Source organism: Onychomys torridus, chromosome 3 (genome assembly GCF_903995425.1).
Source record: "Onychomys torridus chromosome 3, mOncTor1.1, whole genome shotgun sequence".
Taxonomy (NCBI): domain Eukaryota; kingdom Metazoa; phylum Chordata; class Mammalia; order Rodentia; family Cricetidae; genus Onychomys; species Onychomys torridus.
Genome location: NC_050445.1, coordinates 62,580,091 through 62,600,232, shown reverse-complemented (window position 1 = coordinate 62,600,232; position 20,142 = coordinate 62,580,091). Strand labels below are relative to the sequence as shown.

At 39.5% G+C, this 20,142-nt stretch overlaps 1 protein-coding gene across 2 annotated transcripts; it reads right to left on the bottom strand.

The window, feature by feature from the left end:
* Positions 1–5,120: 5,120 nt before the first annotated feature.
* Positions 5,121–17,460, bottom strand: Pdk4 (pyruvate dehydrogenase kinase 4). Of its 2 annotated transcripts, XM_036182742.1 has the most exons (12): positions 17,189–17,460; positions 16,847–17,058; positions 15,717–15,858; positions 14,247–14,318; positions 13,346–13,530; positions 13,106–13,192; positions 12,587–12,664; positions 10,690–10,766; positions 8,944–9,042; positions 8,635–8,745; positions 8,242–8,355; positions 5,121–7,161 (listed from the first exon to the last, which is right to left on the bottom strand). In XM_036182742.1, the coding sequence occupies exons 2-12, from the start codon at positions 16,974–16,976 to the stop codon at positions 7,018–7,020; spliced, it is 1,239 nt and encodes a 412-aa protein (XP_036038635.1). In that variant the 5' UTR covers positions 16,977–17,058; positions 17,189–17,460; the 3' UTR covers positions 5,121–7,017. The 2 variants fall into 2 exon arrangements, with proteins under 2 accessions (XP_036038635.1, XP_036038633.1); XM_036182740.1 differs by lacking the exon at positions 17,189–17,460 and having other exon boundaries at positions 16,847–17,179.
* Between the last annotated feature and the right edge of the window lie 2,682 nt (positions 17,461–20,142).

Below are 20,142 nucleotides of genomic sequence, written 5' to 3'. Positions count from 1 at the left end.
TGCATGATGTCTCATGCATGCACCTCTCTCTCTCTCTCTCTCTCTCTCTCTCTCTCTCTCTCTCTCTCTCTCTCTCTGTGTGTGTGTGTGTGTGTGTGTGTGTGTATATACTCTAGGCCCGGGAACATTTCTCAGTGGATAAAGCATTTGCTGTACGAGCATGAGGACTGGAGTTTGGATCCCCAGATCCCACATAAATGCAGAGCAGGCTTGGAGGCCCGCCTGTAATTCTTGTGTTCAGATGGTAGACAAGAGAATCATCAAAGCAGTTTGGCTTGCCTCACTATCCATATTGGTGAGCCTTGTATTTAAATAAAAGACTCTGCCTTAATAGTGTGGGCAGTGACTTGGGAGGACTCCAGCTAGATACCTATAACATTTAACCAATAACCTTGGGAATTTTGTGTAAGTACTAAAATGGTTCCGACCATTTGAGCATTTACAGGATGCTGGGATGCCCAGTCCATGGGCTGGGTTTAGGATGGGTCTAGGAGTTTGAGTAGTGTTAAGACAAAGGAGCAGAAAGGAAGAGGCTTAAGGCTGAGGGAAATGCATGTGTCAATGTTCAGAAGTCAGAATACTGAACATAGAACTGCAAGACTGATCGCTTAGGCTGGATTGTAGAAAGCAACAAACATTGTGTAAATATCAGCTTCTTGGACACTGGATTTCGTGCTTGAGGTGATATTGTGAGAAGAACTGATTTAAGGAATTAACCTGCAAGTTGTGAGAGAGTGTGGATGAGTCATTTTGTAAGCAATTAATAAGACATACACATTCCAAAAGGTTTTTGTCCTTTGAAGTACTTTCCTTAAATTTTAATCCAAAACAAAGTTATTATGTTTGGAAATAAATTTAAATGGAAAAGACTCAATGAAATACTATTCTACCAAATGTCAAAGTATATTTGGGGGACAGAAACTGGCCAGAAACGCATAGCTTTGTGAAATAGATCAAATTTCTGGAATTGCATTCAACAAACAAACTTAGATATTAAAGCATTCATTTACATTTATGGAAGGCAATATGCTAATAAATAATTCCTAGCTTTGCCACATTATTTGATATAACTCCTGTGTTACCACCACAGCAGTAAAATGAAAACAATATCTTATATTTTGTTGATGAACTCTATTTTTTGTTGCTGGGTTTGTTACTACATGGGTTAATATAATTTCAGATCATTTAATAGATTTGATATATTATCAAGGCTATTGATATTTCTTCTTTGAGTAGATTTTAATGTTAGTTTACATTTGGGAGAGAACTAAAAACTCTCACTTCCAACAGAGAGCAGTGATATGTGGGCAATACTAAGTTTTCATTAGAACTCAAGTGAGCAAGAAAGAAGAACACTCATAAAATCTAAAAATAACTTGACCACATGCTTGAGAAATTGCCTCAGAAATGATTACCTATAACGTTTGTTGAAGTTCTTGTGAAATGCATGATAATTTCCAGAGGCTATAGGTGATCAATGGAGGTAATATCAAGAAAAGCCAGCCATAAATTAACTAGTTTGGAACCAAGTTCTGTAATCTCTGAAACACCGCAGAACTTCTGGACTATAACTTAAAGTATAAATCTTATACAAGGTATGCAGAGCCATGTGATCTAGAATTCCAATCTGTTCCAATGTCAAAGATCTGTCCCAGGACCAGAAGTTGAAGAACATGTTCATTTATGCATTGATCAAGTGAATATTCACTGAGTGACTAAATTACTGGTCATAGTGATAAAATCTAACAGTGTAAATCAAGGAGAGCAACCAGGCTAGAAGGGTGATGGAAGTCACTGTAAGGGTTGTCGTGAAAATTCCTTGACTTCTCACATAGGTTCGAGTAGAAGAATAAAAGTACCTCACCTCTTCTACCCACAGGCCCGATCAAAGCGTTCAGATGATGCCACGTGCTTTTCAGTGTGGGTCCATGTTCCAATGAAATGGAACCCTTCAAAGAGTGGTTGGAGATCAAAGGAATTGTCAAAGTTCATGACCTGCTTCTGGCTCCAAAGACCTCTCATTTCGGGTAAGTTGCAGTAGCTGAGCTCAAATGATCTTCTATTTATAACCAAGTTTGAAGTGTGGGTGAGATGCTCTAGAGATAGTCTGCACAAATATCTGGCTCCTGTGTTGATTCAAGAAATTAGAATCTTATGAGGACACACATACTGACTTGAGTAAAAACGACAGACATTTGGGGCTGGGGAGACAGGATGCTGATTAAGTGTGTCTTGCACAAGCATAGGATCTCAGTTCCATCAGACAAAACCCATGTAAAACCCAAGCATCTAACCATAGCACTTTCTCAAAAGATGTGAGGTGATCAGCTCCTGAGGTGCAACACTGAAGGCTGACCTCTGGCCTCCATATACACATGGATATATATTTGCACACACATGCATGAACATGCTTACTTATCTGCTCACATATACAATGACACATGGGTGAAGGTTTTGAGGATTTATATTGTGTCTTATACCTGGCAAGCAGCTTGAACCAAGGAAATTGTACAGCTAAGCACCTCCACCTTCTGTGTGCATGTGTGTGTGTGTGTGAGAGAGAGAGAGAGGCGGGGGAGGGGGGAGGTGCATGTTTCCTTTAGAATGGTTCCTTCAACTAGACAGAAGAAAATGTAATTGGAGGAAGGGGTAGGAAAGAGCCACTCTGCAGGTTTTTGAAGTTGGTGGTATTTTTGCTTTAAATATAATTAGTTTTATAACATTTCAAAATTCAGTTATGGCTAACCCTTTTCAATAATCTCATTACTCAACTTTATCTTTCTCCTTCTTTTACTTTCCTGTTTCCCATTTGCAGAAACTTGCCATGTATGGTGATTTCGATGAGAATGGCCCCCATAGGTTCAGAGAGGAACAATTTTAGCAACTGGGCTAGAAACCTGTTCTTGTGGCATTTTGGCAAGGAATGTGGCTGGTATCTGCTTTCATCCTAATAACTTTCCTGAGGCCAAGTTAAAAAACAATGGACTAAAGTTCTTTGGTGGAAGAGATTTCGAGGCAGCCTAAGATTGACTCTGTTCTGAGGTTATTAGTAATCACCATTATGGAGGTATGCAATGACAAAGAGCAAGTAAGGTACAGAGAAGTACAAAGTGCACAGTTTGAAGAGAGAAAAGCACCAGAAAATTTGTCATTGTTGCCAAGGCTTCTCCTGAAACAGAATTATAAGAGGCCTGGTTCCCACTGGAGTTAAAGGAGGGGTACCTTCAGGGCAAGACCCCCACCCAACTAAGTTTCCAAATTAGGAAAGGAAAAGGCCTAAGGAATTTTGTGCTTTTAAAAAATAACAAACAAAGGCAGCTGAAAATGTGAATCAGAGGGTAGCCAGACTTGATGGTATAGTTCATGTGGTTCTGGCTTTAGAGTGATGAAAGATAAATGAATAAAGGGATTGTGGGTTTTTTTTTCAATACTTAAGGAGAGCCACTGAGGTTGGGGGTGTGTAACAGGGGAGTCTCTGTATGGGGGCCCTGAGAAGCTGTTGTATGGAGCTATGAAAGTGAAACCTGGATTGTGTTAGAGACTTCAAAATGTTGGAGATGTCAGAGCCATGAGACTTCTGTCAAAGAGAGTTGCAGACAGATTGTGGAACCAGCCCAAGGGAGAGAGTATGCTGAATCAGCAAAGTCAGAGGGGTGGTCATGTATGTCCTTGACTTTGGACATGAGGCTAAAGGATTTGGAATTTGCCCTGCTGGGTTTTGATATTGCTTTGGTTCAGTATTTCCTCACTTTGTATCCATTCCTCCCTTTTGTGTTGATAAGGTATATTCAGTGTCATTGTATGTTGTAAGTATGTGATTTGGTTTTTCATTTTTATGAGGGGTTGCAATTAAGAGATTTCCTTGAGTCTCAGCAGAGACTTTGGACTTTCACACTGTATTGAGATTGTGAAAGATTACAGGGACTTTTGAAGTTGAACTAAATTTATTTTGCATTATGATATGGCCACAATTCAGGGAGCAAAATGTGGTGGTTTGAATGAGAGGAGCCCCACACAAGTTTTTATGTTTGAGTACTGGGTCCACAGTTGGAGGAACTATTTGGGAAAGATTAGGAGGTGTGGCCTTGTTGGAGGTGGTGTTTCATGGGGCTGGGCTTCAAAAGTCGCCCACCATTTCCCATGAACTCTCTATTTCCTGTTTGTGGTTGGAATATGAGCTCTCACCTACTGTTGAAAGCCATGAATTCCATGCTGCCTATCATGATGGCGATAAACTCCTACCAATCTGGAACTATAAACTCCAAATAAACTCTTCCATCTAGATTTCCTTGATCATTGTATTTTTATTACAGCAATAGAAAAGTAACTTAAGCACCATGCAAAAGGATGGGAGCAAAGCTGCTTGTCTAAAGAAAGGCAAAGAAGGGTTGAATTAATAAAAAAAAAGCTCCAAACAGCAAAGATGACATCAGCCATGATTTAACTTAGTAATTCCTTTGTTTATTATTACTTTTTGTTTATGTGTTGGCCATGCACATGTTTTGATGTGTTTTTGTGTTGGGTGTGTACATGCAGTAGTGTGCATGTGAAGGTCGGAAGATAACTTGGGGGATCTGTTCTCTCCTACTATGTGGATTCTAGAGACTGAACTCAGATCTTAGCCTTGGTGGAAGTTTCTTCTACCCATCAAGCTGACTTGTTGGCCTAATTTATTAATTTCTATCTTGTTTCTAAAATATTATCATGCAGATTCTTAACTGAAACTTACTTGGGAATTTAAATGATCTAGGTTATTATTTTGATTTTTCACAGTGTGTATGCAGATACCACACTAAGTAAAATTAGCAAAATGAACACAAGGATTGTAGGAAACATATACATTACCAAAACGGTTACTGAATACTTGTAGGTAAATGTGTCTTAGTACTGTATGTTCATTGAACATATACAAACAAGAAAAAAAACCGTATTTTCTGAACTACTATAAAACACTTGTTCTAAAATTAGGATTTTAAAGTTGCTTTTAATACTTTTCAAAACTTATGCCAAATGTATAGATGAGTTATATATGAACATAAAGTGAGGAATTCCTTTAATTGAAATTATTCATTATACCTTGAGATTATTCAAGAAAATAATTTTTATAAGACCACACATCATTATTACAATAAAAATATTTATTACAAAATTATCACATTTTTGGCACATAACCTAAAGACAAAAATGTAATCCACACATTAATAAGTTAAGTGGGCCTGGGCATTCATATCTATCCACTAGAGTCTAAAGTCTCCCATGGGTTTACAAATAACAGGGAAGACTGTTTCAATTTAATTTACACAGTGGATGCTGTTGAGCTCCTAAAGATTTTCTTTTCTATTTTAAACATAGGTCACAGTGTTTGGGTTATTTAACCAAATGCCTTAGTTCTTTGGTAAACACAAGTATTTATATGCACAAAGGTATAGCTGAAATCTCATTTAGAAAAACAACAACAACAATACAAGAGCTAGGCTAAATGCTAGCACTTTTGTTTGATCAATCAATGCAGGAATCACAGTCCTACCATCAATGTCACTGACCAGGACTCCAAAGATAAAATCTGGAATTCAAAACATATAGTTGTGGCTTCTGTTGCCATAGCCAGAAGCAGCTCAGTACTAGGTCAGCAAGAAATTAAATACCAATTTCAAATTCCCTGTCCTACAGGACTGGTAATTTTACAATGCAGAAAACGTTTCAATGGTAATTTGACACAAATGAATTTATTATCTCAAAAAGCGCCTGACTTGTAAGACTGAGACCCATTTAGGAAGCTAAACTGCTTTCCAAGACACCAATTTATCCTCCTCCCTACCCAGTAAAAACACAGGAGATTCTTTGGAGGAGCCTATGGGGACAATAGAAAGATGCCTTCCTCTGCTTCCTTCCTTCCCTCTCTCCATCCCTTCCCTTGTTCATTGTTTTTTTTCTTTTCTTGGATAATGCAGATCACCCATGCCTGCCAGTTAAACCTTCACTCTCCTGGGCACCATGCACAGCGCAGCAGCTTTTAGTTGATAGTTCTCAGTGTCTCCATGATTCGCAAGTGACATAATCCTGGTAATTTTTGCTTCCAGACTACTCCATTAAAAAAACAAAGCCAAAACCAAAAACTCCAAGAAGGATTTAAATTTTAACATTCTCAAGCCAATTGGCAACTAGAAATTAGAACAAATTTGTTAATATTGGAGTGTAGAGAATATAATTAAAATATAAATGCAAATATTTTTGAGCCTGGAAAGTATATGTTCTTGGATTCTTTACCACTTCCAGTTAGAGAACACCCATTCCTTCCCAGTTAAGTTCTTTATATGTGATTTCTTTCTCTAATATGGGTTTTTCCATATACAGTCTGTGGATCACTTTGACAATTTATCTCCCTTTCCAACCAAACTTCCTAAATTCAGTGCATATTTAACAATTCACCCAAGACTAGGCAATGGCCAAAAAGTGCCGGCTTATGGAGTGCAGCCCAGACAAGAAAGGCTGCATGATACTGGAGCTGTCTTGCCAAAGAAGCTTTCTTCCAAGTTTGTGCATCTTCCATCCTGTCTTTTCTAGAGCATATCAACACCTATAAAATATTTACATAATTTCTAGTAACACTCTAATCTTTGCATGGCAGGAAAACACAAACATCAATAATGGATGTTCACTGAACACCAATGTACTTGGATGGCAACAAGAATTCTAAGACATCCACCTGCTGAAATTGCAAACCTCAAATCCTGTACTTGTTGAGAAAGAGATGTAACTCAGAAAAGTAACTTCAGTATTTGCAAAAATCATGAGTCATTCTGCATTGCCACATGAGGAGTAGGTCACCTGCTGTCGATTGGAGTCTGGCCCTGACCTCTCCCAGATCACACAACCAAGCTCCATCCCTCACTGGATCAATGTCTGTCCTAGCATTTGGTTTTTTTTGCTTTTTTTTGGCAGAGACAAGAGTCCACACACACTACAGCACTGCCATAGACCCACGTTGATCCCAAAAAGTGTCCCACGAGTTTCTCTTCACACTGCCACTTTTTCCTTCGCCATGTTTTTTGGTTCCTTGCTTGGGATACACCAGTCATCAGCTTCCGAGCTCATCTGATAGTGTTTGAAGGCTGACTTGTTAAAGACAGGGAGTTTTTCCACGGACTCAGAAGATAAAGCCTAAGAGGAGAGTAGACAAAATATCAATTAGAGAAATTATGCATGGCTATACTTTATTATACAAAATACATTTGGAGGTCTGATTTAAATATTTAAATACTCTTTTTTAATTGACTTCATAGTAAAAATATGCCAGACCCATGACGTTCCAGGTAATTTACAAAATAAGACTAAAAAACTATCATCTTTATTCCATAGAAGCTTAAGGGGGAGGTGGGACTGGAAATTTGGGCACAGATTTTGTGTTCACTACTTCCACATGATTTTTGGGGACCTTTGATGTAATGGAGTTGAAGGAGAAAGCAGCTCTTTCCAGTGAGAAACCTGTGTATCTCTGATGGAGACCTAAGATGATACTATTCATCTATTAAAAGGTTTTTTCCCTACAGCTGGAACATTTTTGCCTATTTCATAAGTGAATAAATACAGTAACTGTTTCAGACAGTCAAAGGCACTTCAGCACTTAACTCCAATGAACTGGAAGCCTCGATACTCAACGTTTCAGTTCTTACCATCCATAAGTAAATCTTCAGTTGAAATAGTTGGCAAATGATAAACAGAACTGAGAAGGAGATCTTAACCAACAAATGTAGGCTTTATCTGGGACAGAAAAACATGTACCCAGTTTTAAAATTCAAATAGGAAATGCCTGGCACCCCACAGACAGGTCATCAGCAATCTTTTCCCTGGGTTTTTAGATAGGGCCAGCTTAAGGTTACAGAGGTCTTGCTTTTGATTGTTTTAGTCGGAAACATCATCAGCATGTATTACCTACAGGTCTGAGTAACACAGAACTCTAGCTACCCGCACAGAGCAGTTGTCTAAAAAAGGCTCACACCAGCGTGCTGCCAGTCTGAGGCTTCATCTATGTCTGAATCTACACTTGAGGCAGGTAGCATGGCTGAGCTTTCTCTTGGGTAAGCTGCATGTGAAGTGTGCATACGCCAAAAAATGAACTTTAATAACTGCTGTTACTGAGATGAATTCAATTTGAGGAGTTCTCAGAGGACTGGAGAACTCAGAGAAGTAAACAAAGCCATGAACTTAAAAAGGTGGTTTTCTACTGAGTTCAAAGCATACCTTTAAGTAGATGATGGCGTCTGTCCCATAGCCTGACATAGAGTAGAGATTCAGGTCTCCTTGAAAATACTTGGCATAGAGACGAGAAATTGGCAAGCCATAACCAAAACCAGCCTGGAGGCAGAAGACCAAGTGTTAATGAAACAGTAGACCCGCCCACTGGAATATAAAAGTGGAAAGTGTCTCAGGCTTAAGAGCCTAAATAAATACTTTCTCCCAAACAGAGGTCCTTAGGATCTTCACTCTAAAGTTAGCTAGCTTTGTCATATTTCTCATATCCCCACATGCCTATTTAACTAAATTGATTAACTTGCCTAAATACTTTCCTATCATTCTCCCCCTACATTTAGAACTAGGTGGCTGAGATGACTTCAGCCATATCATTGGCCTTACCAGAGGGGCATTCCGTGAATTGTCCATCACAGGCGTTGGGGCAGTGGAGTATGTGTAACTGAAGAGGCGGTCAGTGATCCTCAGAGGAACGCCGCCTCCTCGGTCAGAAATCTGAAACAGGCAACAAATCCATCAGTGCTCTACTTTAACAACGCTGGGCACCTGTCTACAGAAAAATGTCTTCCTTTCCTTTAAAAGTCGCCCGGTACACATGACTTGGAGAGTTGTCCCCAAATGGAAAACCATATCATCATAGGGCCCTTTATTTCTCTCTAGAAAGAACCCAAAACAAAAGCAGGGAGTGGTTACCTTGATTGTAAGGTCTTCTTTCCCCAAGACGACAGTTGCCTCGACCGGTGTCAGGGAAGGGCGATTTTCCTGATGCTCAACTGTGGCCCTCATAGCATTCTAAAGACAATAAAACCACCAGAATTCAATGGGGGAAGAATGAGAGACAATAAATAATCAGTTTTATGTTTAAAATAAAAGCAGCAGAGGGTAATTCAAAGTTCCTATTTCTTAAGTGAGTGATAAAATATCTCTGTAAATATAGCCATTTATGAATGTGTCATGTAGAATGTATAATGAAAAATCTTCATTTACCATGTACTATAGCTCCTGGGAGTAATGCCTAATGGAAAAACAATTCTGCTAGCTGTCAAGTTCTTATTTGTAAGCTTAATTTAAATGTAGAAATTGGTTTTTATAGGCCATTTCCTAGTGCTCTATTTTTCTGTCTTTCCATTACATTTTATATCCAACACCAAAGACTATTACATAAGGAATGAACAGCAAATCGTTGAACCAATTTATTGGCTTTTATAAAACTTGCTGGAAAAAAGGTTGTTACTATTTAAAAGGACAGTCAATAATTCTAAATTAAATTTCTATTTGCATTTGAATATCATCTTAACTTTCACAAGTGATGGCAGACTAACTCTCTGAGTTAGAGCATTCAATTAAAAGTAAATTAAATTGATGAAGAAGGATCTCGTGTACTTTAACACAGAATCAACTAATACATGCTTCCCAGGGAAATGCCCTGTAGGTAAAGTCTCACTTTATTAGACTATTTTCCTTTTTGATTATCCTTTGGTATCTCTATATAATACCGGATATTCATTGAAGTGAAGTAAAATAGATCAGTTGTTCGTAGTTTAATCAATACATCATTGCAAAACATTAGACTAAGTTAGGAAACAGTACATTCTGGTGTTATGTCAGTGTTAGAGGCAGATTTTACATTTTAAAGATTTCTTCCTCCTGTCAATCTATAAAATCATCGTGGAGAACATCACAAACTTCAAGTGATTCTTATTTTTCTGGTTTCAGTTCAGAGTATTAGTATGATCTTAGAATGCATAAAAGGATTTGCTATCAGTGTTTAGTTACCCAGAATAGAGACATTTGAGTCTTCAGAGCACTAGAAGTGTAAATTCTCAGACCCACGGATTCTAAACATTTCCATGCACCTGTCTTTTATCAAGGCCTGTAGATGATTATGTCACACACTATTTGAGAATCAGGTCCTGCAAACTGGTTAGAAAGTATGGGCGGTGGATAACCATCATGTTCTTGGAAATCCAGAATCCTGGACACCACTCCAGACCTGCATCGGATTTTGCATTTTAATGCAGCCTATATGTGATTCATATTCATGCCATGGGATTGGCTGTTCTAGTTTCAGAATGTGGCCACCACACCTACAGGACCTATACCTTCAAGTGAGCAATTGGAGAGTCTATAGTATGGAGGCTGCAAGACTTCATTCACTAATGCATTCATCCCCTGACCTCCTTTAAAAAAAATGACTAGTGCTTTGCTACACATCTGAAGAAGTGATGGGGGCATCTTCTCTACTCTTCAGTACTGAGATGAGCCATATTGTGTATTTTTAAGCACATTGTTTACTGTGGTCTCTGTGAATTATCTCAAACACTGGCTATATAGCTCCTTTATACCAGAGTATTCTTAGGAGAATATACAGAGGCTCTTATTTAATGGGGAATGATAAAGCTGTAAGGATCGACCCATGACTGCTATGAAATATCATACCTTGAATAGTTCAAAGAGCATATGATGCAGGTGAGAAGGAACATACACGATGTGAATTGGTTGACCCGGAAGTTTTCCTAGAAACAAATTCAACTCATTAGTATTGAGAAACAAATATTTGGCTGAAATGAACCTCTGTGTATGTTTGTTTAATGTTTTAGTTATAGACAAGATTTGGATAAGTGCCATTTTCCCCACCTGAAATTGTGACTTAGAACATTCCTTTTTAAATAATAAAAACAGCTGGCTTGTTTTCAAAATGCTGTTCCAGCTGCTACCTAGTTTTCAAGATAAACACTTGCATTTCTCTGCCAGTGTAATCACAGTTGACTGAAGTGTGAGGTGGTGGGATAAATCAAGTTACGTAGACTTCTACTTTTGATATGTTTGAACTATACAAGTTTAGTGTTAAAATGAAATGTATTTAAAGATAGGACAAATAGCTATGCTTATAACATTAAAGTTAAAGGGAGTTATATTTTTTGTATTTTAATGCATGTTAAATTACATGATTTTTTTATTACCCAGAAATTAAACTTTAGAGGCTAAGTGTGTTTAAGCTTCACCAACAGGCTAAAGAAAACAGAAATAAAAAACCTCATGATACTGTTTGGGAAGAAAAATAGAAGTATTCTTTGATGTCCCTGGCCTGGGAAAAGTCTGAATGAGTAAGCACAAGGAAGGTCCGGTACAATCCTGCCTTTGTTTTGACCAGCAGTGTAAGCAGTTTATCTGCAAGTATAATACAATGCTGCTTACTCTGAGCTAGTTTGTCAGTATTACTCCTCCTGCTTGTTTCTTAGTGCTCACTCACATCTCAATGTCCTCGGTCTATGAGTTAGGCCACTAATAAATGTTACTGTATAAACATTACTTGGAAAAACATAAACTTAGAGTGGAAAGGGAAGATCATTCCAATTTAACTCTGCCTTGATCTGAGAAGCTACTCTCTTCTGGCATAGAAGAGAGTAATATAAAAATACCCCTTTTATCATTCATGTAATCACTTCCATGTGTGAAGACCCTATCTCACCAGATAGCATAGAGTTCAAATTTTGAAGTTTATTCCATTTCCAAATAGTAGAATACGTTTTTAAAATTGTGGTAGGAACAATCAACGTGAATTCAAGTATACTTGAAAATTTCTTATGTGTATAATACAATACTGTTAACTATGTTGTGCACCAGATCTCCTGAATTTATTCATCTTACACAACTGAAACTTTATACCTGTTCAAAAGCAACCCTTTATCTCTCCCTTCCCCCCACCAGCCTTTGACAAACACCATTGTAATTTTCACTTGTGTGACTGTGACTAACTCGGGTTTCTATCTCACATGACTGGAATCATGCAATATCTGCCATTCTGGTCTATCTTATTCCCTTTAGGACAATTAATGAAGTATTTTTGTTCCCTGGTCCTGTAAATAACTTTTTGAGAAGGATAGCTCCATTGACAACTATTTTCTATACTTCAGATATCCTCATTCTTCATGTTCCCCTTTTGATTTAATTTTTTGAGTCTCATATATGTTCAGCTGGCCTGGAGTTTAAGATGTAGAAAGGACTTGAACTCCACCGCTTGCCAAGTGCTGCAGCTGCAGGCATGGTAACCGGGATTATCTTACATATTTTATAGCAAGCAGTCTTTCCCTGACCTAAGATGCTAGAGCTCAGTACATCTCTGTACAAACAGTCTTCCTTATGAATGGCTGTTAGCAAGTGATATGCACAATTGAAGCTTTGCAGCTGCTTAAAAAACAAGACAAAACTTCTTTTTACAAAACCTAAGCGAGCTCAGGGGAGTAAAAAGGACACAAAAGCTGCTTTATATTTACAAAAAAACCAGTAATACTAAGTTTTGCATAGGTTTACTTGTACCTTGCAACTTGCTTACCATTTACTTGTATGAGCTTTAATTCTGGCGATGTCAGATAATACTGATCACAGAGCATCTTTGCACACTCAAAGGCATCTGGAATAGAAATTTTTCATAACAATGAAATAAATTTATTCCAAGTACAGTTGTCAAGTGATAGTCAATGTGTTTGCTACCCTTAATCTAAAATTCTATTCACTGGAGAATTGGTTTATGTGTATGAAAAATGTCTTTTTAATATTTTATTAAAACAATATTTTATTGTAGTTGTACCAATAGCAATATGTGCACTTCAGAAATCAAACACAATATATAAGAATATGGCACATGGACCACTTATGTTTAAATTTTTATGATACTACAAATGAGTGTTTGCACGCCTGACACTCAAAAGCAAGAGAACTTGTTGGCAGAATTCATAAGGCATAAACAGAAGACGATGAACACAAATGCATTTACAGAATAACCAACATTACAGATTTGCCAGCCATGTATTATACATTTTCAATAAGAGAAATACAGATGTCTAGAAGTTACCTTGGACCACTGCTACCACGTCACAGTTTGGGTCGATGCTTCCAATGTGGCTTGGGTTTCCTGTCTTCGAGTCACTGAATATAAGGACTGTTAAAAAATGAAAACAAAAGCATGGTATGGGAAACAGGGTAGTGTTTAGAACCGCCATGAAGAAAGGCTGTGGGTCCCCAGTTATAGGCACAGCCTCAGCATGGCTTGTATGCAACACCCTGCAGACCGTCTGTCAAAAAGGTCACTTACTGTGCTGGTTCATCAGCATCCTTGTAGAAATGCGGTTCATATAAAACCGGTCCAAAAAATACTGAAGATTTTGATTGGTAACTGGGTCAACTGTACAGGTGTCTTTATACTCAAGGATCCCTTGAGCCATCGTAGGAACCACATTATGATGTCTGTTTCGAACTTTGATGAGTGTGTCTACAAAGCTAAGCCAGAACATTTATAGTTAGTGGACATTAACGAAGTTTCCCATGTGTCTCTTTCTTAAGTTAGTTAAGAGAAAACTAAAGCTCTTTTTGCAGCACCAGCCCCAGAACAGCTGATTATAAAATGCTGGGCGAAGCGTCTTCCAGACTTTTACTGCACTGTCTTCTACTGTAGCAGAAGAGGCAGTTTCATGAGAAGGCTTGCCTTTCTAGATTCCAAATAAAAGCACTCACTGGATGGCTGGTACATTCATTCAAAGTGTTCATTAAGCCTGCTTGTTTTGTTAGAAAATAATTAAAATCAAATAATTCTACCATGCCATCATGGAAAATGATGTTTCTTGGCATATGTTTTTAAATGATAGCTATTTAGCTAGTTAGAAATTGTCACACAAAAAGGAAATAGGTAATCACCAAAAAGTCCATTAAAATTATGTTACAGTAAACTTTCTTGCAAATTCAACCTTTGGACTAAATTTAAAGTAAATATGGAATTCCCTGGGAAGCAAAAACTGCAAGTTTCTATATTTGTTGACCTGTAGCATTAATTTTAGCTCTATATTTCTTCACTTCTAAAACCACCAAGCCAAAATTTGTAAGGACTAGCAATTTACTGTGGAAGATTGAACTTTTTAATTTAAGCTGAAAAGAGGTCTGTGAGGTGTGTCCGGAAGGACTCAGATGTGTAAACATGAATTCTCACAAGGAAAGCTTACTCAGCTAGAGCTTTCTGGTCTTCTGGGCTCTTCTCATGGAACTCTACCAAGTCCATCAGGCTCTGGATGTACCTGTTAGGGGAGAAGATTTGAAATGAATGTCAGATGCAAATAAATGGTTACAAACAAAATGCCTTTTGAAACCATTGGAAAGGAGAGAGGAACCACTTTGTTTAAAACTGAAACTTTCCTTCAGGACGCTTAGGAAAGAATGTGTTAAGATTCTTGGTCTACAGAGTGAGATCCAGGACAGGCTCCAAAGCTACAGGGAAACCCTGTCTTGAAAAACCAAAAAAAAAAAAAAAAAAAAAAAAAAAAAGATTTTATTTTTAAAGCAGCAATTTTCAATTTTCTACCCTCTACTTTCCTGGCCACTTTGGTTGGCAGATGTTTTCATTTCTTCTACTAAAAACACTTGTAATCAACTTTTAAGAAAATGCTTCTTATTTTTTTCAGACTGTCCTCTTGAGGAGAGCCAGAGTCTTGACAATGAACACAATGGACTGCAAATATGTTTCAGACTGGAATCATCCAATGGCCATATCATATTTCTTCAATCACTGGATGGAATGCTGGGCAGTCAATAAGACTAGGGTAGGGCTTCTTATCTACCACTATCTATAGCATGGATCTGCCCTCCATAAATCTGCTTGCTAGGCATCAGTATTCTTAGTTTAAAGGTAAAATCATAGGAACTGACATTAAATACTGGCCATGTGCTTTTTGTGTATTAGTTTAAGTCTTTTAAAAATAAACTACTTCATTTAGTTATAGGTAACAACTCTTGTAACAATGGATGGGGCAGCTGAGGTAAGAGAAGGTTTAAGACACTCGCTAAGACACTAAGGGAGCTGCAGAGGCAGAATTTGAACCCAAGGCTCACTTTGCTAGTTGCTGATGAAGAACAAGAGACTCTAAACAGCAGACATCCTGATCTATTTCTAGGCAATGGATTGCTTGTGCAATTTCAGATTCCATCCTCTATTATGTAAAGCACAAAATAAGAACTACATATATTGCTTATTTTCAAATTTATCCTGTAAGACAAAATTACATTGTAATGCAAGTTGGGTAGGTGGTACATGCTTATAAACCCAGCAGCTGGGAGGTGAAGGCAAGCAGAGAGGACGTCAAGGTCATCCAAAGCTATATAAAGAGTTCCCGGAAGCCTGTGGAACATGAGATCCTGTCTTGAAAACTGAACAACAAGGAAAAAAAAAAACAGAAATAAAAGCACAACTCCATCCTCAAAATAAAGGGGCTTGAGTTTTTAGGAGATTACAAAAGTCTATTCATATATTTATATCTATCCTAATGATAAACTGCCCTAAGTTAATACAAATTTACTTCGAACTTTCAAAACTCTTCTGTTAAGACAACATGTTGTCTGAGTATGATGTTAACACCGCATAAGAAGTGGTAGTCAGGTAACTTCTAAAGCCAGAGACTTCCAAAAAGTGTGTCCCTTACCAGCTCTTCACCAGCTGCACGGAGGGGGTATTCACCAACCGGTCCGGGAGGATGTCGATCTCCTTCAGGATATTGGCTAGTCTCACTGGCAATTCTTGCCGCAGAAAAGAAAAAGAAGTTCTTTCACAGGCATTTTCTGAACCTGCAATGGATAACACATGTTCAGTTGGGTGGGTGGGGGGTAGAAAATAAATAATGAATGTAAAGGAGGTTGAAAAATGATATCTTAACCACAGTTAGGTTAGCGTTTATAAATACTTTAGGAATAGATATCTTCAGTATATTTTCTTTCTCTTTTCCCCCCTTTTCCTTCTTTTAAGATTGACCAGTATAGGTGAATTACTGTTTACTTTCCTGCCGAAGAGAATTCACTCTGGAGAAGTCAGATCACTCTCTAAATGTTTCTATCCATGAGAGCAGGGCCAGCCTGCACCACAAACTCAACAACACTGTCAACATAACGAGTATGGACTAGAAAGGGACCGAGGAGATAAAGGAGTGTCCAGACTAGCAGTAAACAATACCACAACATCTTGAAATGTTCCTATGGCATTGCTGCAGAAAGGGATTAAACCAGTTAGTTTATTTTTTTATTTTATTTTATTTTTTTAGTAGTACTTGTAAACATTTGTAAAACAAGGTAAAATGGTAAAGATGTTTGTTAGGCATGCTAAGAGGGAGACAGGGTAGATGTGTGATGGCTTAAATCTATCAATCTGAGGTGAATTTATGTTATTAGGAAGTTGTACATTGGGAAGAAGGAAGAAAGTTTCTCGTACATTATTAAAATGGTGGCTGAAAGCAAACCCACATATATATATATATATATATATATATATATATATATATATATATATATGTATACATTTCAACGCATAAAGATCTAGACAGCAAGAAGAGGAAAGTGGAGTCGAAGCTGAGCATCAGCAGGGTTACAAGTGAGCTACACTTGTAGTACAAACGGTCAGAAAGTAGCTAAACTTGGACACCGCAAGGTGCACAGCCTTTTGAGGCTTCTTAGCTTCTCCGCCAAGTGGGCCTCAGCTGTCCTAGTCCTGAGCTCAGCCCATCTTATCCTGGCGCCTCCCCGGTCTCAGCACCACCCTCCTGGGCCCCGCGTCTCCTCTCACCAAAGTCCAGCAGCTGCTTCATGGACAGCGGGGACGGGCTGTAGCGGGAGAACAGCTCGACCTCCCTGGGGACCAGGCCGGCACTGCCCAGCGAGCTGGCGCTGCGCATCACGAAGCGGGCCGCCTTCATCCTGACTCCCACCTAGGCTGCCGGTGGCTGGGACACGTCGGAGAACAAGGCTGCGGGGCAGGAGCGCTGCGGGGCAGGAGCGCTGCGGGGCGGAGCAGCTGCGCTGTGGGCTCAGGGTCCCGGGTGCTCCAGGCTGGGTGACTGGTTGACTCTCAGGTCTTCCCACCTCCCGTCGTCTTTTATTTACCTCCCCGCTCCCCGGCCCTCCCTACCTCAAATCCAGCCGGGAGGAGTCACTGGGACTCTGAACTTGGGGCCACACCAATCAGCTCAGAGGAAGAACTTTGGGCCCCACCCCTTGGCCACAGTCACCAGAAAGGTCTGGCATGGTGACCCTAGAGCGGCCCAGCTCGGGTGCCCTGGGTTGCCAGGGGCAAGGGTGGGAGGGAGTCCAAGGGGGGCACAGCGGGCATCTGGGAAGAGTGGGATGACGTGGGCCCCTGGGACAGGTCCCAGGTCGCTAGGGGTTTCAGGCCCGCCCAGACTCGTCCTTGTTTACAACTCCGGAGACATCTCAATGTCATGCATTCCTCGCCAGAAACTGTTTCCAAGAATCTCGGCTCTGAGAGTCTATTGGTGCTTGCTCAGAGCGGGACTTTTACAGTAGCCAATCAGCTGCTTAGCAGAGGATGGGCTTCCTTGCTATTGGACCACGAGAGGAATGGCCACCCTATGATTTCCCCCACTTTCTTCTTAACAAACAGTCCACCGTTGCAAGTTTAGAAACTACTCTTAATACGCTTGTTATTCTTGAGAGCTGGGGGAAGGCTCGATCATTTCTCTCCTGTAACACTTTCTGCATGTTAGTTAAATGCAAAATAAAAAAAGGATTGGCTGCCATTTGACTGACTTTGTTTTCCTCCCATCAGAGAATTTTTTCACCTGGTCTTTGACTAAGGCATTTTAATCTGCTCTCGAACGACACCTCCCCCCACCCCACCCCCACACACACAATCTACTCCAAAAGCTTTTTCTTCCTTGCTTGGCTACCCTGCTTCCAAATGTAGCCCTTGTCAGTAGCAGTCATTGTAGCATATTGTAGTTTTTTGGGCTCTTTGGCATCTGTCCCTGACAGTGATTAGGGCTCTGTCCGAGGCTCAGTGCACCCTACCCAACTTTACTACTCAATATTTGCTCAGCTAATGGCTGCTGTTGAAACATATTAGCTTGTCTTAAAAGTCTCGTCCTAACCTCTTCCGTCCCTCCATCGGCTCTGAATGGACTGTAGAGCGAAGCCAGTATTTGGGGAAGCTGGTAATGTACAAATGTAATAGAATGGGAACTAATGAGGAGGCATGGGGCCTTTGTTTTCAAAGGTCCAGGTTAGCCTTTGACCCTTGCATTTAAGCAGAATGGGGGTGTTCTGAAAGTCATGGGTGACCCTAGGGCATGCTCACTCTTTGCATTGTTCTCTATGAGAAATGTGACTATTTTACCTAGTCACAGAACTGATTTCAATTTCTATCTCTAGTGTAAACTCAGTCCCTGGAGCCAAACTCCAGTATTCTGCTGCTTATCTGACGTCTCCATTCACATGTCTAACATCAATTTTTATCTTCTCAAGTCCGTCACCATCCCTGGGGATCTGATCTGGTCCTGACAAACTCTGTATTAACTGGTGTGACTTGGTTAGAGATAACACACTGGCTTCCTTCCATATCCCACCTCTGTCTATCTATCACCTATAAATTCTAGTGAAAAGGGCCTTTTCACCCAGGCCCTTTGCCCATGATCTATGGGGAAAAAAAACCTGTGAAGATATTCAACATTCATAGTTCTCTGGTAATTAGGTATGGCATGGGTTCTTAAAGACACTGAGAAATAATTGGAGATGAATGAAAAGACATCAGCAACTGCACTTTGGTGGGGAAAAAAGAAGAAAAATGCCCAAACTAAATGTAACTTAAAGCACTTCAGCATCAGCACTTACACCAAAGTGTTCCAGGCAGCACTGAGCTTGCACATAGATGCCACCAGAACTCACCAGAATCCTATTTAATCTAGAGCTCTGGCAAACAAAGATGTGTCTAGCAGGTCAAAAATGAAACAAGACTCTTTGATGAAACAGGTGGATGTAAGGTAAAGGTTTCCTTTCCATCCTGCACTACATACCATGAAATGAAAGCACACACTCACATTTCTTTTCACCTATGAGATAGGGCATAAGCAAAACTTCATACTACAAAGGACGATATTTTAATCTGGAGAGGGAAGGAAACTGTGTATGATACGTAGGTCTCATTTAGAAAGTAAGTCCCATTCTCTCCAGCTCATTGTGTGCTCAGCCTTCTGTACCCTGTGGTGTTGTGAGGTGATTAAGGATCAAGTGGAGTCATATGATGCCCACAGAGATGGCTAAAGGCTAAGTGTGAACCGAGGTCACCAAAATTTTGTCGCCATGTATTCCATCCAATAATATTTACCAGGTTGCTCTCAGCACACTGCATTCTTCTCTGCCATTCCTGTGTGATGGTGACTGTTGTTATTTTTGGCAACACTGGTGGTAGCTGAGCCGGATTGGTCAGGTCAGGTTTTTACCTAGTTGGCAAATGTGCCATGTAGTACTGTGATTAGAGAGTGGTCTGGGATCTCTATGCTCAGACTGACTACAAATTTTGGAGGGCATTCAGTTGAGACAAAGGTGAGACACAAAAATTATTTGGGAATCATGGGTGTGAACCAATTCATGTGTTCATTTGAGTAAACATAAAGCATGAGAAATTGACCATCTGAGTCACTGCTGGGAAGGGGGAAACTATGCCACCTCTTTATGGAACCTGCTGAATACAACATCCAAGCGTGAAATGTAGGATTCTTTATAGTTTTAGCTGTACTTTCATCTACATTACAGTGTTCTGCATCTTTCATCAGACAAAACTCTAATAATATAATGCTGCTAGGGGAGCTTTGAGAATGTAAGTTCCAGTTTGGCCAACAGTTTGGGAGGGTCAAATTGACAGAATGGATCAAAATCCTTAAAGAGAAGCCTGTTCATCTTTTTCCTCATTCTGGGGGCATAATCCAAGGAAGCAATGAACACACACACACACACACACACACACACACACACACACACACACACCAAGAAACCCAAAGCCATGATGGAAAAGTTAGCAGATTGATCATAGAATACTTACAATTAAAAGATGAACAGCAAATTTGAAGA